Source organism: Rhipicephalus microplus, chromosome 10, assembly GCF_043290135.1.
Source record: "Rhipicephalus microplus isolate Deutch F79 chromosome 10, USDA_Rmic, whole genome shotgun sequence".
Lineage (NCBI taxonomy): Eukaryota > Metazoa > Arthropoda > Arachnida > Ixodida > Ixodidae > Rhipicephalus > Rhipicephalus microplus.
This window is the reverse complement of record NC_134709.1, coordinates 35030065-35055695: the sequence shown is the minus strand read 5'-3', so window position 1 is coordinate 35055695 and position 25631 is coordinate 35030065. Positions and strand designations below refer to the sequence as shown.

The window sequence follows — 25631 nt, the reverse complement described above, 5'->3', positions numbered from 1 at the left end:
AAGCTCATCACGAAGATCAGCGTTTGCGAAGACGTACTATTCTTTTTGATGTGTTTAAGGCTTGCAGTTTATTTTACGACAAAAAGTTAACATAAAAGCGTTATAAAATTTATAGTTAAAGTAAAACCAAACTGGTTTATAATGCCTCAAATATTTTATTTGCTGAAGTCTCTTTAAATTGTAAAAAGATTCACTTCATTCTCCAGCAGCCGAGACAAGTCATTGCAATCCAAACATGGCGCTCTACGAGTGGTGTGCTTTCCCCTTCTTCCATGTGCTTTCCGCGCAGGTTGACGCGCTTTGCCGACTTGCAGCGTCGCTGAATGAATCGACGTATCGCCCAAGAATTTCCGGACTCTGGCTCGCTAATTAAGACAGAAATTTTCACCGAACAGCGCTCACAACTGCCACAAGGTCGAGCAAGTGTGACGTGACGTATTGTGTGCTTGCCGTTTCCGAGTGTGTGACACGATGAAAGGCAGGCCGAGTAAGCTATAAATCCTTTCTCACTGCACGGACGACGTCCAAGAGACGTCGTCTGTGCAGTTTTTGGGTACCGCGCACCAGCGTGCTGCGACACGTGTAGACGCTGCCAGCATTGCGCTGTCGGAGTGGTAATCGCTTCAATGTGTGTTCTAAGTTGAGAAGTGCCGTGATGTCGTGATCTGCGGCCGGCTACTATGTGGCGGAGTCGGAGTTGGTCGTCGTTCACGGTGTGATTTCGTCATATGCATACCGTTTTCTTTATTCTTTTTTTTCGATTTTGAGCCTGACAAATATAGAGACAGTGGAAGGTTGTAATAATCCTTGTATATTCGAAAAATTACTGGGCATACATCAACTTCTTGAGACCAAGGTTACCCGAGTACCCGACATTATGTAAAGTGAACACCAAACAGCCATAGAGCAGTGCCACTCTTCAGAGTCGATGCCTGAGCCAGTTGATGTTGCTTGAAGGAAAGCCAGCAAAACTGCGGTACATGAGAAAGAAGGTAGACGCACGCATTGCTGGAACTAACGACTGCCTGAAGTTAGTTCCGTCATTCTAGATTTCTGCCGTGGTATTTGGTTTGATTATGCAATATTTTAATCTACGTGTTGTGCAGTTAAACAATGTGCTATTACACTCTATCAATAAGCCGCTCAACCATGTCTAGAGTTAAAAAAAAAGAAGATTCTCACTACAGGGCACGGTGAACCGACTGTACACTACTAACGAGAGAGGTGAATGCTCAGTATGGCATTTTGAGTTTCAAGCCTTGGCCACATTGACGCCATAGATTACTAAAATTTCTGTTTTCGCTACATCGTTCACCTTTTCTTCCAGAGTAAGTCAAAAAAGATCCCTGGTTCTGTGCACCCTTTGTTTCTAAATGTCATTCATTTCTTTAAAATTTTAAAGCATAAGCATGATGACAGTAGAATTTTAATCAGGTGACGTGCTGTCATTCACATTTACAGTAGTTGTAGTAAGGTGAATAGATGGGCTGCACGTCCTCGCATCCATGGAATTTCCCTCCAATATTTACTTGAGGTAACTCTGGCGCTGCAGTTTGTTTAGCCGCCCTGGGAATGATAAGTAGTACATGGATTTGCCTCACCTTTGTGCTTGTGGATTTGAATGCAGTTGTAATTTTGTCTATGATTCAGTTTTGGATGGAAGAATGGATCGTTGCAAACTTCTTTAGCTGATTCGAACTGGCTGAGACCCTAAAAGGTTGTTGAAGTCAAACCGCTGAACATTTGCTGAACTTCATCTGGTGACAAAATGACTGCAGGCAGTAGGGAGCCAAACCATAGAGTGGCCTATAAATACACTAGAGGGAACTCTGTTGCAAGAGTCTACGGGAGCTGCAACGCATGGTGCTTCAGCGAGCATGCGAATGATAGCTAGTACACGGATCTGTCCAATGTTCGTACTTTTGGCTCTGGTTGGCTTCGCGTAGCTTAAAGTTGCTTTGTCACAAAACGACAATCGGCTCATGTTCAGCAGTTGCAATTCACTGCTTTAATCTTTTACACTCACCATTTCAAATCAGCTTACAAAGTTTATAACTGTCTATTCTTGCATTAGAAACAAAACCATAACACAGCAATAAAGGAAGCCACAAGAGCGTTCGAGACCGTGTACTACCCATCATTCTTATGGTCACTGAAAGATCGCAGCGTCAGAGTCCCCTCTAGTTGATTTTAGGAAACATTAGCCAAACAAGGCTTATGTAATTCTATGTGTTAGCCATCATTCCCATGTTGGCTGAACCGCCACGAGTTGCATCTCCCACTAGCGCCAGATTTCCCTCTGGTGCATGATTAGAAAGCTCTATGCTCACATCCCAGTATACCTTAATCGTCTCTCGTCCTAGACATCTTTTTTCGTATCTTTCCTTACATCTGAGCGCATTATCGAGGTTAAGGACATTTAGCACGGGCTGACTTTTCGTTTTTAAGTGCAGAGCACTCCAGGGGCCCGAGTTGTCTATACTGTTGTCACTGTGCAACACGCAGGCAAAACCACGCATAAAAATAGAAAAAGAAGGGAAGCAAGTGAGAAAGAGAAAGGAAGTAGAAAAATATAGATTAAAAACTTAGAAAGAATAAAATAAAAAAAAATAAAGAGAGAAATCCTAAAAAAAAAACAGGATGCCCAGTTACGCTTTTCTTTTAGGCTTGGCATCACTAGTGCTAAGTTGCCTAATTTTTTTGTCTCTTTTCCTCACATCAGAGTACATGAGTGAGGGGGAGGGCATTTAGTGCAGGCTAGCTTCTCGTTTTTGTTTCTTCGAATACACTTTGTGACGGGGCTGCCCCTTGCAGGCTACGCCTACAGCGAGAGGCTGATGAAAAAGATGGGCTGGACAGAGGGCAAAGGACTGGGAAAAAATGAGAATGGCTCGCCCGATTTCATTCGACCCAAGGTGAAGGTGAACACCAAAGGTGAGACTCAAATAAATTCCAAAGCAATTTATACAGTGAATTGAGTTTCGCGAAGGAGACTCTGGCACCCCTGAATGATGCACAAAGGTAGACTTTCATGGGGCTTAGAGTGGCTTTAGGAAGATGTAGCCACATTGCTGCCGATTTATTAAAGTCCTGCATATGTTGTTGACCCTAAGGCAGTATCACATTGAGGTGTGGCGAGCTGCCGTGTAACTTGACAAAAGCTTGTGATGTTAAGAATTTAAAAAAAAAAAAACCCGAAAAACTAGCAGTTCAGATGAATTGTTTTTCGTAGCTTACTTTCCAGTTTTAAGGGCCTTTTCCTTGACAGGTCAGTAAATGGATGATAACAAAAAACACTTGATAGGCTGAGAACGATAATCACCCTTCTGCTTGTTGATTTGAGAACTTGGCAAGTGTTGGTAAAAACGAAGTGTGCTTTCCGGAATTGCACGTGCACGTCTGAGGCACAGGAAATTCGCCCTCCTCCTGTCTGAATATAAAATTTTGGGTCAATTTTATTCTGCGAAAAAAAGGCCAGGAAGATTGCCATTCTTGAGTTGTTTGAAGTATGATTTCGGGGCTTATTCAGGTTTCTTATAAATATTACAAACACTTGAGAATGTCCAGCCAAATTAAGTTCTGTGTTTACAAGTACAGTGCAGTGGTTTTCTGTAAACAAAGCATTGCATAACACTTGCAGTGCATTTGTAGTGCCCTATTTGTGTGTGTGGTGTAATGTGTGGGATTTAAGTTGTAGATATTTGTACATCAATGTGCTTATCCAGCGATTTGGTCTGTTCTACAGGCTTATAGAGCACAGGTAAGAATTATTTCAAGGTGTATGCAAGTGCACTCGTGTCCTTGAGTGACTTTCACCAACACATACCTACGTTTCGTTCCAGGCATAGGCTTCACCGGTGTTGATGATCGTTGGATAGAGCACCAGGAGGCCTTTGACAGTCTTCTAGGCAACCTGAACGATGGTAACCCTGCAGCTAAAGAGGATAAGCTCATCAGTGTTGAAGAGAGGGCATTCAAGCTTGGCGGTCGTGTTCAGTGAGTTTCTTTTGTAAGCAAAGCGGAATGGAACTAAGAGTTACCCTTATACTCCTGTCATACGGCCTAATTTGACACTTTCGTGACAAGCGAAACGTTAGTTGTTTGTTTGGGTAGTCCAGGTAATATCGTTTCGTGCTTAAAAGTTGAGCGATGCAGAAGAGTAGGGACTCAAATAATGGCAAAAGAATTGGTCTTTCAAACAGTATTAATTTCATATAACATATTTCTTTGGAGTATTACTAGAAAAATGTAAACAAAGAAAAATGATGTAAAAACAATGCTACTCCGCACACTGTAAATATAAAAAAAAATCAAAATATAGGCTTTGAATACAGTATCCTGATAAAATAACACTGCAAATATTGGCTCTGTAAGCACAGAAGTTATTTGCATGCATACAAAAATATATGCACTAGTGCCTATCATGCCACCCTGCAAAGCAGTTTCTCGACACGGTGAAATTAACTATGGCTGCACCTGTTTTGTAGAAAACATTTTTTTTTTCTGTTCAACTTTGCTGTCCTTGTAGCATAGTTTACAGTTACGGTATTTTTCAGTTTTCGTGGTCGGTGATGGAGACCCTGTTCCTGTTGAAATGAACAGTGTCCCCTGTGTTGGAATCTGCAAAAATCCATAATTTGTATCCTGATTCGTCAACCTTGACTACCGAATACCAGACTGACACCAAGAAATCACCATTTTGCTCATCCGCAGAAAGGTTCTGATGCAGTTGAAAAAAAAAATGGTGTAGATGAATGTCCAAATGCCTTTGTTTTGAAAGTTCATACTGCGATTTCTTGTAATAATTGGAGCTAGTTAGGCCGGTGTCTATGTGGAAGCACGCAGTTGGAGGGCATTACAGTGACACCGCATTGAAGCGATCGACTAAACATTTTATGGAAGGAGAGGAGTGTCTCCATCATAAGCTGTTGACCCTCTCATTATGCTGATGACCCTCTCATGCGCAGTAGTAAAGTCTATCATTCATGTGAAAGTAGCTGCAAGCATACATTTGACATCGCATCGCTATGTTAATTTGACATCACTATGCACAAAAATGAGCTGTAGTTGTTAGAGCTGGAGACAGTGGCTTCCGTGAACAGACAAACGAAACCACCTGTAGGCTGCGTAGCAAAATGCTGGTTGTGTCGGGATGCAGTGCAACCTGCAGTCTCCCATGGCACATTCTTAGAAGTTTACTACCACAGACTAACAGTGTTTATTGATACCTTTTTTTCTTTCTTCACTTCTACGCTTTAGCTACTCAAAATTTCTCAGAGGAAAGGACCTGAGTCAGAAGAAAAAAGAGGACCTCAATGCCATCGTGGTCAAGAGGAAAAACAAAAAAGACTTGGTGAGTTGTCAGCAACTATGCTGAAAAGTCAATCAGGTGAAATTGCAAGAAAGTTTACATTTGCAAAAGCTTTCTTTTTGGGAGGCTCTTACAAGTGTTGTTTCTTTATCATTCAACTGTTGATAGACAAACGAATAACTTCCTATTTCATGAAGCTTGGTCCGCATTGCAGATTTTTAGGGAATAGGTTCGACTCGTTTCAAACACTGTTGCGTTTTGAATGCTCTTGCAACATAGGAAATAAGGATGCTAGAAGTTGGTATTCCAGCATCCGGTGTAGTACCTTTGTGACGCTCGAGTCACTGCCAACATTTGTTCATCAGATACCTGAAACACTGCAGAAAATTGCACTGAGATGGTTACACGCTTTGGCACAACACAATGCGACAGGATGCTGTGACATGTGTCGTGTTTTTCATCTGTGTGCTATGTTATTTGGGCCTACAGGGTAGTAGCATACACTGCATGAAGTGCACTTGGATGAAGTTATAGCGAACAGCATGCGTGGTTGGATTAAGAGTGTCGCATACTGTATTGCAGGAAAGTGTGCGAGGGGCTGACTCAAACGGCCAAGGAGACCTGTCAGGAGTGAAAACGCACACTAGTAGTTTGAGCTACCAAGAGTACTTTGCTCAACGCATGAAGGCGTCGAAACGACGTAGAGGTTAGTACTGCGTTTCTGTCAAATGGTGCTGCGTGACCACTTGAAGCAGCTACGGGAATTCTCTCATGAACCACGTCATGCAAAAGCATTTGAACGTTTATTGTTTTAATTTCACCTGATTGCAGCAAGTGGTTAATTATGGCAACTGCAAACACTCGGTGCCGTTGCAAACAAGAGTTCATGGCGAAAACAATGAGAGCTAAATATAATTTTTGTGTGGTACGACACCACGACTTCATAGCCTGTTTTTCAAGGTTCAGGGTGCATTTTGCATAAAAAAGTACTCTGTTGTGTAACACAAGCATTTACCAAATTTGTTTTTTTTTTTCATTGCGATATCAATTATATGGACAGTCTCGACTAGTTCTTGCCATCGCCGCCGCCGTCATGCACTGTGTATGTATACTGTCAATGTATATAAAAACTCAAGCCCATCACGATGTGCCAACGCGCGCTTATCTTCCACGCTTATTTTGCCTCGTAGATGGAGGAGGAGGAGGGGGGGGGGGGGTAGGTGCTTGTGCGTGCTCACTTATCTTACGGTGGGGAGAACACTGCGCCTTGGCCTTTCACCAGAATGATTGCATTAGTTGTCTGCGCCAAAAGGTCACTTCGCTTGCTGGGCAGGCCCTGTTTGCGAAAAGAGCGCACTTTTCAAACACAGCGAAGTAACAACTGGAACACTCGTTAGTTCACACACATATCTGTACCTGGGATTACATTTTGTGCATCATTTTTGTTTAAACAATGCGTTAAACGTCGAGCTGTAAACATTGTTAGATAGCTCTCATCCTGTGTGTTTCGTTTTCCTCTGTCATTTGTGTGTGAGCAGCGCGCTGCACGTTTCGACCTGCTAGTCATTCTCAGTGTTACATTTCAAGTTGTTGCTATCGCATTCATTGCTTTGGTCTTGCGGTGGAACTGCGACTTTTTTGTTTTGCAACTGTTTTTTGTGTGCCGTCACATCAGTTGGAAAGCTTTTTCTCAAAACACCTCTGCCGCATGAAGGGATCGCTATGGAATTCACAGCTTTGTTTAGTGACTGAATTGCTGAAAGTGTGTAACCTTAAAAGCTGTTCCACTGTGAGACTGTCATGCATTGTACCGGCCAGCCATAGTGAATACGGCCAATATTTTTGCTTTCACAGGGCTTGAGGAGGACGGAGACTCTCAGTCTTGCGAACAAAATAGAGAGAGTGGAGGTGAAGACAGCGAGATGAAGTCTGTAAAGAAAAGCAAAAGGTTTGAAAAAAATACTTCTGCACAGAATGAATGGACCTCTTGCACCGATAAAGACAAGGTTGGAACCGGCCTGGCACTTAATGGCGTTTACACTGAAAATGCTGGCTCATCTCAAGATGAAAATGTTCAACCCAAGAAGAAAAAGAAAAAGTTAAAGGACAAATTTGATGATGGCAGCAGAAGCCAGAGCTCTGAGATGAGCGTTGAGCAACGAGAAGAAACGCTTATGAAAGACCCAGTGGAGGTTGCCACAATGCCGGACAAATTCTGCCAGGAAAGCGTTGTCCCTGAAAGGCGAAAAAAACCGAAACACGCTGATGACAGTGAGCCAACCCTACTCGAAGCTACCGTATCGCATACAGAGCCTTGCTCTGAAGGTGGTGTATCTCAGCAGGTCAAGAGAAAGTCAAGGCACAAGTCTTGTGATAGTGGTGAAAGTGAGGAGTTTGAGAATGTCGCATCATCTGCGGAGCGAGCCTTGAAAGAGGACGTTCTTAAAAAACAGAAAAAATCAAAGCGTGCAGTTGAGAACGAGGAAATGTTCAAGCAGCATGGACAATTGAAAAAACTGAAGCGTGATCTGGCTGATGAGGATGAGCAGATAGAACAAGAAGACCGTTCGCAGGTCAGGAAGAGAGGCACAAGTAAGGCTGCTGTGTTGGATGCCAATGCTGAGGTGCTCCCGAAGGACTGCGAACTCGGGAAGCCTAAGCAAAAGCAGGAGGCAAAGGAAAAAAAGGGTGTAGCTAAGTTGAATGCTAAAGCTAGTGCCAGGGAAGGGTCCAGTCAACTGCTGGAAGTGGCATCTAAGAAGTGTGAACAGGAGCAAGAGGAAAATGATGAATACGGGAAGCAGATCGGAGGAGCCTGTGTGAAAGCCAAGTCAGTGCCTAAGCAAAATTTGAAAGAAGACGCATCATTTGGCAACAGAAATCCGCAGCAAAAACAGACTAATCAGAACACTAAAGGTAATAAACAGTCTAAACAAGGACAGGAGGACATAGCAGCAGCTGAGAAGGGTCACTCAGAAGAAGACGTCCCTAGAAGACAGAAAAAATCAAAGTGTACAGCCAAGAATGAGGCAGTGTTTGAGCAATGCGGGCAATCGAAGAAACTGAAATGTGATCTGGCTGATGAGAATGAGCAGATAAAGCAAGAAGGCGTTTCGCAGGTCAGGAAGAGAGGCACAAGTGAGGCTGTTGTGTTGGGTGCCAATGCTGAGGTGCTCTCAAAGGACTGCGAACTAGGGAAGCCTAAGCAAAAGCAGGAGGCAAAGGAAAAAAAGGGTGTAGCTAAGTTGAATGCTAAAGCTAATGCCAGGGAAGGGTCCAGTCAACAGCAGGAAGTGGCATCTAAGAAGTGTGAACAGGAGCAAGAAAAAAATGATAAATACGAGAACCAGATTGGAGGAGCCCGTGTGACAACCAAGACAGTGTCTAAGCAAAAGCTGAAAAAAGACGCATCATTTGGCGTCAAAAATCTGCAGCAAAAACAGACCAATCAAAACACTGAAGGTAATGAACGGCCTAAACAAGTACTGGAGGACATAGCGGCACCTGAGAAGCGTCGCCCAGAAAAAAAAGTTGTCCAAACAAGTAATATACCTCAGAAAAAACTAAAGAAAGAAAAGAAATCTTCAGGGTCTAAGCTGAAGCAAAACGAAGGAACCGGAACGAAGCCAGTTGTAAAAAAACACAATAAAGATAAATACGAGAACCAGATCGGAGAAGCCAGTGTGAAAACCAAGACAGTGTCTAAGCAAAAGCCGAAAAAAGGCGCATCATTTGGCAACAAAAATCTGCAGCAAGAACAGACCAATCAAAATACTGAAGGTAATGGACGGCCTAAACAAGTACTGGAGGACATAGCGGCAACTGAGAAGCGTCGCCCAGAAAAAAAAGTTGTCCAAACAAGTAATATACCTCAGAAGAAACTAAAGAAAGAAAATAAATCTTCAGGGTCTAAGCTGAAGCAAAACGAAGGAACCGGAACGAAGCCAGTTGTAAAAAAACACGATAAAGATAAATACGAGAACCAGATCGGAGGAGCCAGTGTGAAAACCAAGACAGTGTCTAAGCAAAAGCCGAAAAAAGGCGCATCATTTGGCAACAAAAATCTGCAGCAAGAACAGACCAATCAAAACACTAAAGGTAATAAACGGCCTAAACAAGGACTGGGGGACGTAGCGGCACCTGAGAAGTGTCACTCAGAAAAAAAAGTTGTCCGAACAAGTAATATACCTCAGAAGAAACTAAAAAAAGAAAAGAAATCTTCAGGGTCTAAGCTGAAGCAGAACGAAAGAACCAGAATGAAACCAGTTGTAAAAAAACATGATAAACATAAATACGAGAACCAGATCGGAGGAGCCCGTGTGAAAACCAAGACAGTCTCTAAGCAAAAGCGGAAAAAAGACGCATCATTTGGCAACAAAAATCCGCAGCAAGAACAGACCAATCAAAACACTAAAGGTAATAAACGGCCTAAACAAGGACTGGCGGACATAGCGCCACCTGGGAAGCGTCGTCCAGAAAAAAAAGTTGTCCAAACAAGTAATATACCTCAGAAGAAACTAAAAAAAGAAAAGAAATCTTCAGGGTCTAAGCTGAAGCAAAACGAAAGAACCGGAACGAAGCCAGTTGTAAAAAAACATGATAAAGATGCAAGCAAGCTTGCTGGAGAGAATTCTAAGGCAACTGCAACCAAGCCGGTTTCGGGAGCCACCCGCCACCTGTGCCCCGTAGCATGTAGCTCAGCCAGGCTTGAGGAAGGGACCTGGATGCCCTACTTCAACCCCAACATCAGTGTGCGAGCCATAGACGACCGCACTGCTGCATCGATGGCTCAGTGGGTCGTCGACACGGTGGAGAATTCGGGCAGCAAAATAACACCTTACAAGGCGTGCCACCTGGACAAGGAGACTTATGCCGCATTGCTCAGCGAGCACATTTTGAAGAGGCATAGAACTTCCAACTGGATGCAGATTCCGGGGTATGGAAGTGATTCTTGGGTGCAAGGCATCGTGAACTATTTGAAATCCGAAATGCTGGTTAAGGGCCAAAAAGATGCTTCGTCTTCAGCGAGTAAGGTTGTGGAATGACAGTGACATTGCTTGAGGACTAGTCGGGTGTGGGAAATTTCTTGGTGAAGTGACCATAGATTGGTGCACAGCTGCAACAGCATTCTTGCATGGACAAAGGGTTCTACCGCCTTCCAAGGTGCCGGACTAGAAACATGGTGATCACGTATGCTTCTTATCTTCTGCAACATCGTTTTAACGAGGCAGTTCTGTTGAGTTGAGTACGTTACATGGTAACCGTTCATGCTCCTTGTAGATAAGTTTGCCCAGATACACGCTTAACAACTGTGCCAGCATGACACAATGCTGAACTAGTGTTGATTTTATATGGGATGACTTCGCTAGCAGACTTCAGCGCGAAATATTTTTTAATGCATCACTGTACATCAATTAGCAATATGAAGTGCGTACATTTAGGTCATATTTTCAAGTGCCACAGTGCCAGTGTTGCATTATAGGCTTTATACGTTCATGTACAGTGAATTTATGTTACGTGTTTATGGAGAAAGTCTATTATTGCACCGAAACGTAGGCTTTTCAAGTTCCATTCATAAATTAAGATTCTTCAACAAGCCTAAATAAAAATGAAATATGATTTATTTAAGAGTACGAGTGGTACTACAGAAGTAACACAGAGGCCTGTAGTGGGAAAAAAGAACACATGCCATTGTGGACCACAAGTGTTAGCCATTCTTGTGTTTCTTCATTTGTAGCTTATATTTCCAATGCACATTTTAACATGGCCTAATATTCATTGCCGATTGTCGTATGGTTACTGGAAACAAAGGATCATAAAGCATCATGAAAACAGTTACAAGTTGTTCTGATGCACCTGTGAGAACATCTCTAACTTGCTAAGAGTGGTTTATTTACCGTTAATTTCATAAAGGTTAGTGTGGCACAAGGTTTAAAAAAAAAGTTTGAACATGTGCCTCAAGTTGAAGGCACATATTCATTGCGAAAGAAATGAGGATTTAATGTTGGCCGAAGAGCCATGGAATGCTGAATAAATAAATGAAAAAAAGTTATTTCTAGTATTTCAGCAGCCTGAATTTCATTCTGCAAGAGCGACTGTTTTCAGATTTTGATCGCTGCTCATACCAACTTGTGCCCCTCTTTGCATTCTACATCCTGTACATTGGGTGTCCGCAACGTCAACAAGAAAGCTGGTGTTTCTTCTGACCACGATCTTTCCTTTGCATTCTCTCTCAATTTGCACGAAGATATCTTGGAAAGCTACACACAGACTTGCATGGTATTATACGAAATTCAAATGTCATTGTTTGATAATATAGATGTTTTACAGTTATAACTTGCTGTGTTGCTGTCTAGTTACCTTGACAGACGAGAAAAACTCCTGCTTATGTGCGCATCTTGGCCAAACCTTGCTTCTTCCCTGAATCGACTATTTCCCAGCTTTTCTGGAACGCACAAGTATATTTGTGCATCGTATCGCAAACCTGCATAGAGGTTTTTGATTTGACTTAAACTTTACGCTCGAGATCAGGGTGCGTAAAACTTTCCTTGTCGTCTTGCCACTGAAACACGCGCATTGCAATACACTTTTTAAAAAATTACTGCACAGGTACTAAGAAATTTCATCTGATTCCTTTAAAGACTACAAGTCATGCAGGGGCAGTTCAAGCTCCTTTTAGCAGGCATATCGCTGGTTTTGTTGCTTACTCGAGCACACACGACAGTGCATTCCATTTTTTGAACATAACAGCCAGCCTAGCGTGCAAGTTTGAGGTCCTAATCGCAGCTGAGGTGGCTTAGTGAGGGCTTATTATACTTGTGCTGTGTTCCTTATACAGTTATGTTCTACAGGAATCTCTTTTATCAAGAGGTAAATACAAGAGTGCAGCGTTATAATTACGAAACGAATCATGTTACAGGCATTTGTTCCGTTCAAGCTGCAGTTACATTTTTTAAAAGACTTCAGTTAGTAACCGAGAGTCGGCTGGTATCAAGGGGCCCTGCAAGTGAAATGAAGCATATTGCTTTCAACACGTCTGGCACTACAGGATACGGCAATATCATGGCACAAGTAGGTACACCAAAAGCAAATCAGTTATGTTTTTGTTTGACCGGAGAAGCCACCTCCTGGTATCGTCACACAGCGCTTCTTTGGCATTGTAATCGACATTTGGTCATGCGACATTGACACCAGTGGCTTTGCATTCTGATTGGCTTTACAAGCCAAGTTGTACGCTAAGAATGCGTGGCCCCAGCCAAGCCACACTATTCCGCTAAAACATCTAAAAGCATTTTTGATACCCTACCAGGTACAAGACAATTTCTGTGCTTAAACATATTTCCAAAACAATTGCAAGATGACATGAGGTGCTCTGTACAACAAAATTTAGCTTCTTGTACCAGCATTTGTCAAGACTTGGCTGCTAAGCGCGTCGTGCTTGTCCTTGCGTAACTTCTTCTTCGCTGCAATGAACCATTTTTTTTTGCTGTTGTATCAGTTGTAGGTTTGAAGGCCGGTCTGCCAGTGTTGAGGCAGTTTTATAAAGGTGAGCAGTCAACCAAGAAATCAATCGGTCAATCATCTAATCATTAATTTTTTTTCATAACGGGTACATGTCTACACATGGTAAACAGCACTTAAAAAGGAAATTTTAGGTACTTAAGCTAGAAACTCATTTCGGTATTAAAAAAAAATCTTGCATGTTTTACTCAAGGGCATTTTTCACATCTTTGAAAAAGAGAAAACATTTATTTCAAAGCTTTGTCCTCGACAGCATTTTGTTTGTGCCACCACGAGTGATGCTCTACGGGCATGTTCCAAGGTTCATCACTTAGTGCAATAAATAATAAAGTGATAAAAAAAAGAAGGCCAAGCAAATAAAGTGCTTATGCTTTTACTGTTCAACTGACTGAGCCAACCTACATGTAACCGCATGCAGTACTACAAAAACTTTCAAAGACATAACACTCCTATACCATCATGCGCTAAAAAATTGACCGACGACAATGGGGAGGGCTCATTTCCTATATAATAGTTACAAGTGAAAATTCGGCAAATCAGTTTTGTCGTCCCTTCAAATATTAAACATTGTAAAATCGAACATCAGGCTCATACAATGCGAACTTGCAAGCCGTTGCCTTCAGTTTATCAGAGTTCAGTATACACGCTGCCTTGCAAGCAATCTGCTTTTTGTTTTAATATATTGGTTCGAAGTACCAAAAAAAATGATGTGATCATGCGTCGCGTCGTAGTGGGGGACACTGCATTAATTTTGACCACTTCTGCTTTAAGCTCACATGTAAATCCTAGTATGTGGTGTTCCTGAATTTCTCCCTATCGAAATTCAGCTGTTGTGGCTGAGAATTGATCCCATGTTCTTGTGTTTAGAAGCGAGATTCCCTGCCATATACGCTGCCACAGTGTGTAGCTTTTTGTTATCAGTGGCTTACTACCATTAACAGTAACTAATGAGATGTACAATATTAACTAATTACAACAATTAGTAGATTACTTTGGCATCATGAATTTAAGCGACACCACCAATGCTGTTCCAATTTTGTGCCACCATTAAAAATTCACAAAATTGTTCAATTCACAAAGTTGTCAGACTGTGAATGTAATGAACTAGTGCTATTAATTGTGGTTTTCTAATTACATTTACGAGATGATGCTCACCACAATTAAATTACTTTTTTATCACACGAAAATTCATTACAATATTAATGAAAAGGCTTAAGAGGCAATACAGGGTTCAGCACTCAACCTTGGTGAAAAATATGGTATAATGCTTAAGATCATGCGAAGAGCAGCATTGCAGTGGCACGTGCTCAAAACGCTTTGCATTCTACTTTTCAAACTTGACACTACACCAAATTTCGGTCAAGCGATTGGATGATATGGCAATTGCTCAACAGCGACGAGCACTTGTCGTTTACATGAGCCCTACCAGGAACACCTTTCAGGAAGTCCAAGCCCGAGCAATTTTACAAGTGCTCGGCTTTATATAACCCAGATGCAGATGCAAGCGAGAGGACCACAGTTATCTGTGCAAAGTGATCATATATGTTATCGTTGCACCATTTCCTCTCGCATATGCATGTTTAGTCTTAGTGCAATACAAAGGTTTATCTAAGAAACTAGGGTAACCAATCAAAATTTCTACTAAGCTGTGAAGATTTTCATAGCTCATAAGAAAAGAGCATTTGCCTTCCTTTATTTCTACAATTTTTTTTGAATCAATAAAGGACATGAAATGATGTCAAAACAATAGACTAGCCTCATAAGTTTCTCTATTACCATCATCACCATCAGCCTGACTACGTCCACTGTAGGACAGAGGCCTCTACCATGTTCCGCCAGTCAACTCGGTCCTGTGCTTGCTGCTGCCAATTTATACCCACAAACTTCTTAATCTCATCTGCCCATCTAACCTTCTGTCTCTCCCTAACCCGCTTGCCTTCTCTAGGAATCTAGTTAGTTACCCTTAATGGCCAGCGATTATCCTGTCTACGTGCTACATGCCCGGCCCATGTCCATTTCCTCTTCTTGATTTCAACTATGATATCCTTAACCCCGGTTTGTTCCCTAATCCACTCTGCTCTCTTTTTGTCTCTTAAGGTAACACCTTCTCTACTACACTCGTGCTATAATTGATGATGATTGGTGCTTTGTGGCAACGGCCATTTGTTGGCCAAAGAGCACCAAGTCATGAAACAAGAGACGTGAATGATGATTACGGCAAGTGGCTGCATAAGGACCTCACAATTCCTCATGCTAAGGCGGGTAAAACATGGAAGTATTAAAACCATGAAAGTGACGTGAAATGTATGTAGTGAAAGTGGATGGCAAAGGCCGTGATAATAAAACCATGGTGGAAATATACGGCATCAGCACAAAGACCTCGTCACCACCCTTGAATCTAAGGGCCACGAGGCAGGTGCTTTTTTAATGTAGCCACAACAGCGCCGACTTATTTTCAGAGGTTGTGCTATGGAATGCCTGGGTATATCACATGAAAGGTACGTACTTATCTTAAAAATAGGAACAATGATGTGTTTCAAGAGCGGATCCCTACCGATGAACATTGATCAGTGAAGTAATATTTGCTGTGGGTCAGGGGTAAAGAGAAATGGCATTTCAGAGCATGTCTGGTTCATTGCACAGGACTAAGATGTGAAGTATGGCAAGTTCTTCACCACATATGTGATTCAAAGGTGGATTGCCACCAGACAAAAGGTAAGAAAGAGAGTGTACTGTGCCTGTGTCCTGTCCTTAGCCTTGTAAGTGTAACTTCTGTGTGACGCGATTTTGATACTCACAGCTTATGACCGAGTTGCCGCTTGATGTGCATTTTAATTCCATCTGCTCTGCCAATAGGCGCTGAGCTTTCATTGGAGAAAAGGTTTCAAGTCAAGCACAGGGATTGCTATCAATGTATTGGCTGCAGTTTCGTTGACGGATGTAGCTAACTGGTCCGCCAAGACATTTTCGTGTGTCTCGCATTGCCCTGGCACCCACAAGACTACGACGTGCTGTTTTATGTAGGCTGTGCATAAAAGTGAGTAAAGCGAGACAAGAATGGAGTTTTTGTGTTTTCAGAACGTTTTCAGAGCTTTTACCGTACTCAGGGAGTTGGTATACAGTATATTGCTGCCTTTTGTAGTTTTAATTGTTTAATAGCCATAAGTATAGCATAAGCTTCTGCCTTGAAGGTGGTTGTATTAGGATGCAGAATGCCAGCATACAGAGAGGATTGTCCGATCACATCGTATGACGAAGTGTGAGCCTTTGAGGCACTTGTAAAGAATTCAGGAAAAGCGTATTTGTGCTGAAGTTCCAGAAAGTATGTGTGGATATGTGCGATAGACGCCTGCTTCGCAACTTATATGGAAGACGCATCACGATCTATAATCTGCCACTGCCACAGCGGGAGACACGTAGCGGGAGCCACCAGGCAATGTTAAAAAACTGGCACACCAGTTTCCTCGGCTAGGCCCCTCGCACGGTGTAGGGCTGTAACAAAGGATGGTGGTCGAATAGGACAGAACTTGACAGATCCCCGATTGTGTAGGGCAAGGGGCTTTCCTTGTCTGCGGGCACTTTGAGATAATAGACAAAAGACATGCAAGATCTCTTCAGGTGGGGCGACCACTTGTTTGAGTCAACGTACAGGCTTTCTACGAGGCTAGTGGGAAAAGCACTCGTAGGAAGGCGAATGCTCACATGGTTGACAGGATCAAGCATCTTCAAGGCGCTTGGTGTTGCAGACTGGTAAATTATCGCCGCATAATCTAGGCGCGAGCGTACGAGTCTTGTACAGATTCACGAGACAAGTGTTGTCACTACCGTATGTAGTGCATGACAATATATTTAGAATATTCATAGCTTTTACCCACTTGTTCTTTATGTATTTTATGTGAGACATGAAACGAAATTCAACATCAAGAATGAGGACTAGGAAATTGTGCTCCATTTTGCAGGCAGATGTTGACCATGTAGGCTAATGTTAGGGTTGCGGTGAATGCCTCTCTTTCTGGAAAGTAAAATTACCATGCTTTGTTATCAAGTCTGAAGCTGTTTTCATCTGCCCATTTCGAAACCTTGTTCAAACAAAGCTGGACCTGCCACTCACATGGATATTACAAGATTTACAGCCGACCTGCACATCATCCACATACGTACATCATCAAAATACGGTCACAAGGGTGCATTCGACATCGGCTCAAACACGAGGACCCCCGTTTTACTCGGACACAACCAATCCACGCACGCTGGGTCGTGGGAGGGGATTGAAACCCCCCCATTGGCTCAGGTCCGTGGCGACGCCATTCACCGAATGCCTCCTTGCTTAGACGCCCCTGTGGGGACTCTTGTTGTAATTCATGACAACACAACTACATTTTATACGTAACTATAATTGCAAACAGTTACTCCTTTGTTGAATTCTGCAACTTGCAGTGCCCTGTACCACTTATGTTAACTCAGCTTTTGTGCTTAGTTTTGAGCACATTAAAAGAGCTCCACATGATAATAATATAATAATAATAATTTATTTACATCTATACAATTAAGTTTGATTGAAGGTGTGAGACTAAAAGCGAGAGACGCTTGACAAAGGTCTCGCATTTTTTACAGTAAACAGCAGCAGCAAACACCATTATATTGAAATAATCTGTGACCACGAGAGAGTAACACAAAAAAGAGAGAAAGACGAAAACTATAAAGTAAAAAAGCCAACGCAGAAGGAGAAGAATGGGGGAAGCGCATTTCCACGCGTTTCATTTTGCGGCATAAGTGTTATACAAATCTATGAAGGATGCAAGATTACAAGTACGCACACAGAGATGTCACTGGCAAGGATTTAGCACAATAAAAATAGAATAACAAATTGGTAATGATATATAAACATAAAGTATGTAATAGCGTCAGTGGACAGCAATTTATCAGATGTGTCAACACTTAAACAGACATAAGGTGCAATGTTGGGGAATAGTTTACATGGCAGAGAGACCAATTGCAAATTTAAGTAGATTACTATTAGAAATGTTTCTCAGGAAAATTTTCGTGTCATGCAGTTCATTTAGAAGAAGCGGTAACTTGTAATTAATCATCTCGTAACTGTAGTCTGTTCATACAGTAGGCAACATCCAAGCTGTCATCTGTCGGAGTGGATACGGAGATTCAAACAGATGCAAGGACGCAAAGCTTGTTATAAACTATAACGATTTAAGTGTATAACAGTTTGTAAGCATGTCGATGGAATATGTCTGTGATCTTATGTTTGTTAAACAGGTGCTTAATAGTAGTTCCATAAGGTATATTAAATGTAATATGAATAATTCTTTTTTGTAGGACAGATATCTGTTTTAATTTTGTAGTGGTTGTGGTGGCCCACACTAATGGGCAGTAATTTAGATATAAAAAAAAGAAATGAGTTATACAAAAGCACATTTATTTTATACAGGAGTACGTATGTGTGTCGCAATATCAAACCTATAGCTTGGGAGGCTTTTGTGGCGATAGGGTGAATATGTTGGGTCCCAAAGCATGTGTTCTGAAAAATATACTCCTAGTGATTTGAAAGACGGAATAATTCCTATAGTTAATTTTCTGAATATTAGGCTAATGGTAAAATCACATTTGGGGGGGGGGGGCGAAAACAGACTGCCTTGAATTCATTAACGTTATTATTCAGCACATTTGTGTCGCACCATTCCTCAAGTTTTAAAAAGAAATTGCTCTCCTGTGTTCCCAGATTCCCCGTCAAAAGTTATGCCCGTCAAAAGATACAGTCGTATCAACCGCATATATTATGAAGCAAGCATTATCATCAATAGTGATGAGATCGTTAATATCTATATCGAAAAGTAGCGGTCCTAGAATGCTGCCTTGTGGCATGCCACAGTTCACATGGTCGATCTAAATCCGGCCATCGAAACAAGTTGTTTACGGGAGGAAAGGTAGCATTTGACTAATTTCAGGGCATGGCCTCTTATTCCATAAATTTAAAATAAAATGTCATCATTTACTTTGTGAAAAGACTAGGTAAAATCCAGAAAAATTTCGAACACAACATTCTTGTTTCCAAGAACATTCCTGTTTCCAAAGAGCTAAACAGGAAGGGATGGGAGGGGCAAAGAAAATACATCACTCACGCCTCGTGAGCTTGAACAATTTTTTCTTTTTTTCAAATACGCAGCTTCTTCAGAGCGTGCACAAGTCGCAGCAATCTCTGTAACGACCAAGTGCACCATGTTCGAATCAGCCAATGGCTGATAGATGGCCTTCTAAGAGCGTTTTTTGAGCGTCTTCACTCATTTGTCGAGATATAAAAAATTTTCAACAGACTTTTATAATTTTTTGTGAACTCCAGGCCACGAGCTGCACTAAATATTTGGCTCGCCTGTTCTCGGGAGCAGCTATAATTGATTGTGCAGTTTTTATGACCATGCTCGAAAAGTGTTGCAGAGCCCCTGGGGGGGGGGGGGGGGGGTGCATCTCGAATGATATCAATGGTTTCCTTACTCTCCGAGTGTTTGTTTTCTTTGTAAACAAAAGTGCCATTTATATATAGCACAGAATGTTTGTAGAAACAGTCTGTATACATTTTCTTCAGAAGTGACCAAGTTCTAGTTTTCGTTGGCTAGATCTGCACGAAAATTTTATAACATGGCTTGTGCGATTGCTTGAAAGTAGATGTCATACTTTCTACGCATGACAACATTTGCTTTGCAAAACAGGTCTAAGACCATATGATCACTTAAATCCCAGCATACAACTCTTCTCCATGTCATTTGAAGGTTGAGATTAGTTATAAACAAGTCAACTATTGTTAAAAAACTAATGATCGAAACGAGTCCACACGCTTCACACCCAACAGCATGCGTCAGGATAATATTATGGTTTTAGCACAAAATAAGGATTTAACATCCTAAATGGACAGTGCACAGGGACTCTGTTGACAAATGTAATCTGCCGCTTCACGTCACCGTTCTGCAGGCACCAAAAGGACACACGTTTACGCAAAGGTTGGTAAAATTTGCGCAAGCAAATGAAAGTTAGTAGATTTATTAAACGCTCTGTGGGGGCTGGGGGGAAAGGGAGTAGTTAAATGTGCAATTTTCAGCCAAAGACTTCTTGTGACGCGTATGTCAGGTAGAGGAAACCGTCCTCGTCCCGCTCTTCATTGTAGAGGTCTCCCAGGGTGGCCGACACGGGCGCCATAAGGTTCTGGTTGATGAGCAGGAAGAACGCTTGGCTCGGATGCAGCTCCATGCGTCGCCTGCAATGCAGAAACGGCAATGTTGAGAGGCAAGCACTGCACAGTCTAATTATTTTCACATCGTACTTTTAAGGAGCACTGTCACTAAAATTTTATACCTTATTTTTTCTGTTTAAATAAGGAGTCAATGACCCACTCATCAAAGCTATAAATCTAGCCTGCTTGAGTGTGTGACATTTAATTATATGGACACCTTGGCCAGATCAGCACAGAAAATTGTGTGGTGCCATACTCCTTCCTCTGATGTTGTAAACATGCAGGACCCCTTAAAAGTGCACTGCCTGTCAGCCTTTGCTCTCGCATGCACATTCATGAAGGAGGTGCCCCCTTTTTTATGTCAAAAAAGGTCACTAAGAAAGTGCTCGTAAGGAGTGTCGCAGCCAACACAAACTCGCGATGCAGGTGGATGATCGTTGTTTACGTTCAATGCAAGCTGCTGTCAATGTCTGGAGGTGGTGTACTTCATCCTGGAGTTGCACAGCATTTACTTTAAAATTCATTGAAGGGAAGCCCACGAGGTTTTAGAATTCCATAAAACTTTGTGGTTAGCAAGGCCCAACATTATTGTCAACAATGTCATCAATTTTTTTTGCAGTTTTTGCAGCAGGAGCTTTAGAATATGTGAACGAAAAGTTTGTTTTGCTGCACCCACACAAGTGTGCCGAAAGTGTGGGCGTAGAAACGGTACCTCATCTTTAGCTGCTTTAGCAGAGCCACGCTGGACCGATGAAATGTTCTCGCCACCCAGTGGTCCCAATCGCGCGAGAGGACTCTTAATGCGATGAAGGCTCAAGTAAGCCTAACAAAGCTGAGTTATGGAGCTGAATTACAATATCTGAAATAATGATGTCAAAAAGATAATAAGTATGATGTCCCCCATACTATGGCATGATTGTCTGTTGGATCTCATTAATGCTGTGTCTAACAGAAAAAAAAAACCAAGCCCTTAAATGTACACTTTTTTTTCCTTTTCTCATACAGAGGGTCTCGCTCTGGCAGACTTGGTGCCTTCTAGTAGCATACAAGGAATTATTGGTCAGCTGCCAGCCCGTAATAAGTTCCGTGGAATGTGACGCCAAGCAGGCAAATAAGACGTTTTTGATGAAGCAGCACGCAGAAGGAAACACAAATACACACACATAAAGAACGCGAACACAAGTGCCGAGTTTGCGCTTATGTTTGCATCCTTTGTGTGTGTGTGTTTGCTTTTGTGTGCTACTTCATCAAAAGACTATGGTTAGCCAATAAGCCCATCAGTGCATATTAAAAAAAGTGTTCCACACTCGCTGCGCTGACTGACGCTCCCACGTTATATGCACATATATACGCCATAAAGTGAATGAGGGGGATAGCCGCCGTCGTAGCTCAGTTGATAGAGCATCAGACCCTTTATTCGAAGGCCGCAGGTTTGGTCCCTGCCAAGGGTAAGTTACTTTTTGTCCACTTTCCTCTCTTCACATTTAAATTACCTTTACTTTTAATATTGTCCCCTATACATTCCTTGGCATGATTGTCTGTTAGGTCTCAATAATATTATGTCCAACAAAGACACCAGCCCATTAAATGTGCGCTCCTTTCCTACAAACAGCCAAGCACTACCTGAACAAGCTTCTCTCGTATCTTCGACTGCAGCCTATGTGGCTAACTCGTGTTGTGTCGTTGCCAGAGCAGACTGAAGTCGACACACTTGAGCAGTGCTGCTGACGCAGATAACCAGGCCCATTGAGGATCTCAAAGCGATGTTCAGCATATCAATAAACAGGCCCACCGAGGATCTCAAAGCGTTGCTCAGCATATCAAGAAGCCCCGTGGCCTCCGTTTTTCGCCCAAGAGTGCTATTTGCATTCATTTTTGAGAGCTCTGGCATCGCTTTTCGAATTCAGCAGCGATCAAACTGTGTTTACAGGCTCCAAAGTCTCTCTCTCTCTCTCCTTTTTTTGTGCCTCAGCTTCCTTTTAAGTATGTTTTCAGTTATATCGGCCATTGACATTTTGCAGATGATGCTTGCGTGTCCAGAAAAATCTATGCCATAAGTTATATTGCTTTCAGAATTTAATGTCAGTACTAGTTAAGCAACATTGAAGGAGAAAACTGACCATTTTTGCATAAGACGCAATTACTTTTATGCCACAAAAATGGACGCCCTGTGCTGCCGTGCCATGAGCAATGCCACGACGCATTAAGAGTCTGCTTTTCCACTCGTCGCTGCGAAGGCAGCACTGGTTGTCTGTGCAAACGTCTCTTACTGCATGATTTGCATAGAATAAAATGTGAATGCGTGTGTAATGTAAAGACAGCAATATTAAGTAATATGCAGTGTGGTATTAAAGAGACATTAAGATTACACAATGAATCAATTTAAAAGAATAATTCATGATTTGAAAAATGAGTTATTTCACCATCATATTTTTAGTAATAGACAAAAAAAAGTTTTATTTTGAAATCTCACGTCAAGTTTTATTTTGAAATATGTCTCTCATAACATAGCAATGTCATGTTAGCAATGTCATGGATCTCAACGTGCTTAGGCTATGTTGGCCCAAAATATCTTTGCTCTCTGGGCTCCTTACTCTGTGAAGAACCTAGGAAAACATCTTGGCTCTGCCCACTGCCCCACTGTCCCATCCAAGTATAATTTGCATAAATTGTCCATCCAAGTACTTCATTTTCATGATGTCAAGCACTTCTTGAGTGTTTCAGATAGTGGGATTTTCCATAAAGACAACAAATGAAAAAGTTTGTTTTGCTGGTCCTAGGCTCAAAGTTTGAACATAAGGGTAAATTTTGTCAGGAACTACAAAACATCGCCAAACGTAATGTTTCACGCAATAACGAGAAATTTAATTGCTGATATGTGTAGTACTTATATAAGGCAAGAAAAAAATAATTACTGCTTTAACAGCTATTTTTCACAGGTGAAGTGCAGATTTGCAGCATTTGGTGCGTGGAGCTGGCATTTTGCTAAGGTAGTGAGCGAGTACTTCAAAGAGGTGACGCCACCTGCATTTTCTTTTTGTGCATTTTATCGCTGATCCATCGTCCTCTCGCTGCAAAAGTGAAGCCTTTGGATTTGTGAAAGGGTTATTTTGTTAACACGAGAAAAATAACTTTTTCTCATCAGCTTATTTTTAGATAAAAACAGAATATATGTACAGCATTTCAAATGCCTCCTTGAATGGTGCCGACGTTCCACACAAGATATGTCCCATATTTCGAGTAATTCACTTCTACTGAAGTTATCAGCAGTACGAGCAATTCTATGCCTAGTATTTGTTGTTGTTTGAAAACAATGCATCTAAAATAATTCTGCAACTTAGAACTTACACTTGATTGAGTCAGTGTCGTAGTTGAGCTAATTCTAGTTATGGCAGAAACGAACAATAAAAAAAAAACAGTATAACAAGCCAAAAACGGCCTAATGGACACCTTCAGACGTATCACTGAGGTAAAACTGATGTCTACAGAGCATTACAACGTATGCGCGAAAATATGCTCCCAATAAATGGTACAACAAGTGTGCCATATTTTCAATGGGCACCAAACGCAGACCTTACAAAGGTGTGCGTTTGTAAGAAATGTTCATGCAATCTTTTAAGACCCGTCACGTTTGCTTGCTCCTGCCTGGTGAATAGTCAGCTGAGGCAGAGCGAGCGTCTGACGCATGCAGAGAAATAATATTCGGCTGAAATGTTCACACGAACGTCGACTACAAATCACCAGCGCTTTCATATATGTTCAAGACGCGCAACATGGCTTCTTCCTTTATTTATTTATCGCTACTTTACCTTTCAGTTTGTTTACACACATCAACGAAAACCGGAAAGGAAAATGCGACGCAAGCTGCGTCGCGATCGTAGGACTTCTCCTTAGCTGCACCCACGCAAGGCACTCAAGCGACGACATGCTGTCACACTTGACATGCCAATGGTGTTGACATGCGGCCTCGTACCTGATTATCCTCACCAGCTCGGCCATCGTGATGTGGTCGGGAACCAAGAACTTCGTTTTGTCGAGAACGGGCAGCAATTTTTCACCCGGGTAACGCTCTATGATGATCTGCAGGCACGCAAAAAACATTCACGCGACACAAAACACTCGTTGCGTAATCAGTACGCTATGCAACAAATATAGATTTATTATCGCTATGTCGCTCAACTTACGGGGACTTTGGACGGGTGTTCCTCGCGTATTGCGTCGACATCCTTCTTGCGTTGAACTGCGTCCAAAAAACGACGTTAATTTAGCGAAACTACGCAATAAACGGAGACTCGTGTCAGGTGCAGCGAAGCATGGCCAGGTAAGGCGAAACATCGAGCTGAAATGGGCGACTTCGAAAGCGAATTAACGACTGCATCTCAAAGAGACGCTCACAAAGGCAAGCCACATATCGAAACCCAGAACGCGTTGTCACGGGTACAGCGCGTCCCTGTGAATTACGCCACGCACTTCGTTGTAAAAACAGCGCGGAAAGCATGCGGTGAGTGTTTCAAAAGAGGCTGCCTAAGCGACGCGAGCAGAAGCTCCGCGTGGACTGCAGTTTTAGCATTTGTTGTCAAGCGCCCAGCTGATGCGATGGAAAGGGGTGACTCACTGAAATTGCGCCGATCCTTGAACATCCTAGTTTTGTTCCTGTCGTTTCCACTTTCCAGGAAACCACTCATTGTCGGTGTCCAAACACCCCGACGGCGAATTTTGTACCAGCGAAGTAGTTCCGCGCAACTGATTCCTAAATGGATCAAGTGCAACGGGTGCAACCTCCTGCCAACCGCTTCGCTCGCGCACAGAACACCTACCAGCGCTACCAGCGAAAACAAAGAAAATAGCAACCCTTGCAACGGTGAAAATAACGTTTGTTATTACGACGGCAGACGTCAACTGAATTTATTGATGATGACAATGCTTGAACGCGCGTAGCGTCTTCGCGTCAAAATATTTCGTTCTACATTTCTGCGCAAAGTTGCAGCAGAGCTTCCTACAGCTGCATGCATCAACGCAGTTTGTGAAGAAAATAAAATACGTTTGTGCCTTTTGAAACTTTTTTCTTGAGTAGTTAAAAAATGTGAGTTTATGTATAGCCTTTGAGACCTGCATAGACAGTTCACATTACATACAATTACTTTTGAAATACGGTGTACATAAGTGTGGAGTAAAATATTCTCAAAAAGTGAATTAAAAGTTTCGTAGAGTATTTGTTTGAAACCTTGGATTTAAATTTGAAGTCTACGGTAGTTTTATCAGACTTCTAAATTACTTCCTGTGCACCCAACAAGCGAAACCGTAGCCTTCAAGATTTGCATAAAAATGTAGTCGCGCGGCATTTGGTCGTTGTCCATTTCGTTGACATTGCAATGTAGAGCATTACAAGTTTTTTCAAGTTTACAAGGGCTTGAGCCTAAGCTTTATTCTGTAAATTAAAGGATTACACACATAAACAGTTCAATAATCTAATTTTTTATATTACTGTAGCGTACCGTGCAGTGACGCCCGCAACGCTACGCCCGTTAGCTTGGCGTGACGCTAAGTCTCCATACCCGCTGC

General features: G+C 42.1%; 2 protein-coding genes and 1 long non-coding RNA gene across 4 annotated transcripts; 1 reads left to right on the top strand and 2 right to left on the bottom strand.

Annotated features, from left to right (window-relative positions):
• The first annotated feature begins 217 nt into the window (after positions 1 to 217).
• On the top strand, positions 218 to 11372 carry LOC119181285 (uncharacterized). 2 transcript variants are annotated; one of them, XM_075875437.1, is made up of 6 exons: positions 218 to 414; positions 2815 to 2934; positions 3843 to 3996; positions 5260 to 5353; positions 5894 to 6017; positions 7166 to 11372. In XM_075875437.1, exons 1-6 carry the CDS (start codon positions 324 to 326, stop codon positions 10354 to 10356), a joined length of 3774 nt encoding a protein of 1257 aa, XP_075731552.1. In that variant the 5' UTR covers positions 218 to 323; the 3' UTR covers positions 10357 to 11372. The 2 variants fall into 2 exon arrangements, with proteins under 2 accessions (XP_075731552.1, XP_037288384.2); XM_037432487.2 differs by having other exon boundaries at positions 260 to 487.
• On the bottom strand, positions 792 to 3918 carry LOC142774686 (uncharacterized). The gene is made up of 2 exons (XR_012886495.1): positions 3827 to 3918; positions 792 to 971 (listed from the first exon to the last, which is right to left on the bottom strand). It is a non-coding gene; the product is annotated as an uncharacterized LOC142774686 (long non-coding RNA).
• An 8468-nt stretch (positions 11373 to 19840) lies between the features above and the next one.
• Positions 19841 to 24933, bottom strand: LOC119180558 (microtubule-associated protein 1 light chain 3 alpha). The gene is made up of 4 exons (XM_037431658.2): positions 24685 to 24933; positions 24254 to 24309; positions 24043 to 24149; positions 19841 to 20093 (listed from the first exon to the last, which is right to left on the bottom strand). The coding sequence occupies exons 1-4, from the start codon at positions 24752 to 24754 to the stop codon at positions 19934 to 19936; spliced, it is 393 nt and encodes a 130-aa protein (XP_037287555.1). The 5' UTR covers positions 24755 to 24933; the 3' UTR covers positions 19841 to 19933.
• Positions 24934 to 25631: the final 698 nt, after the last annotated feature.

Bases quoted from the DNA above. Each gene is read 5' to 3' on its own strand.
- LOC119180558 (XM_037431658.2), bottom strand. From the start codon at position 24,754: ATGAGTGGTTTCCTGGAAAGTGGAAACGACAGGAACAAAACTAGGATG. The intron at 24,150-24,253 runs GTAAGTTGAGCG...GCGTGCCTGCAG, and splicing joins AACACCCGTCCAAAGTCCCC to ATCATCATAGAGCGTTACCC. The intron at 20,094-24,042 runs GTACGAGGCCGC...TCTGCATTGCAG, and splicing joins GAGCTGGTGAGGATAATCAG to GCGACGCATGGAGCTGCATC.
- LOC119181285 (XM_075875437.1), top strand. From the start codon at position 324: ATGAATCGACGTATCGCCCAAGAATTTCCGGACTCTGGCTCGCTAATT. The intron at 415-2,814 runs GTCGAGCAAGTG...TGCCCCTTGCAG, and splicing joins GCGCTCACAACTGCCACAAG to GCTACGCCTACAGCGAGAGG. The intron at 6,018-7,165 runs GTTAGTACTGCG...TTGCTTTCACAG, and splicing joins GGCGTCGAAACGACGTAGAG to GGCTTGAGGAGGACGGAGAC.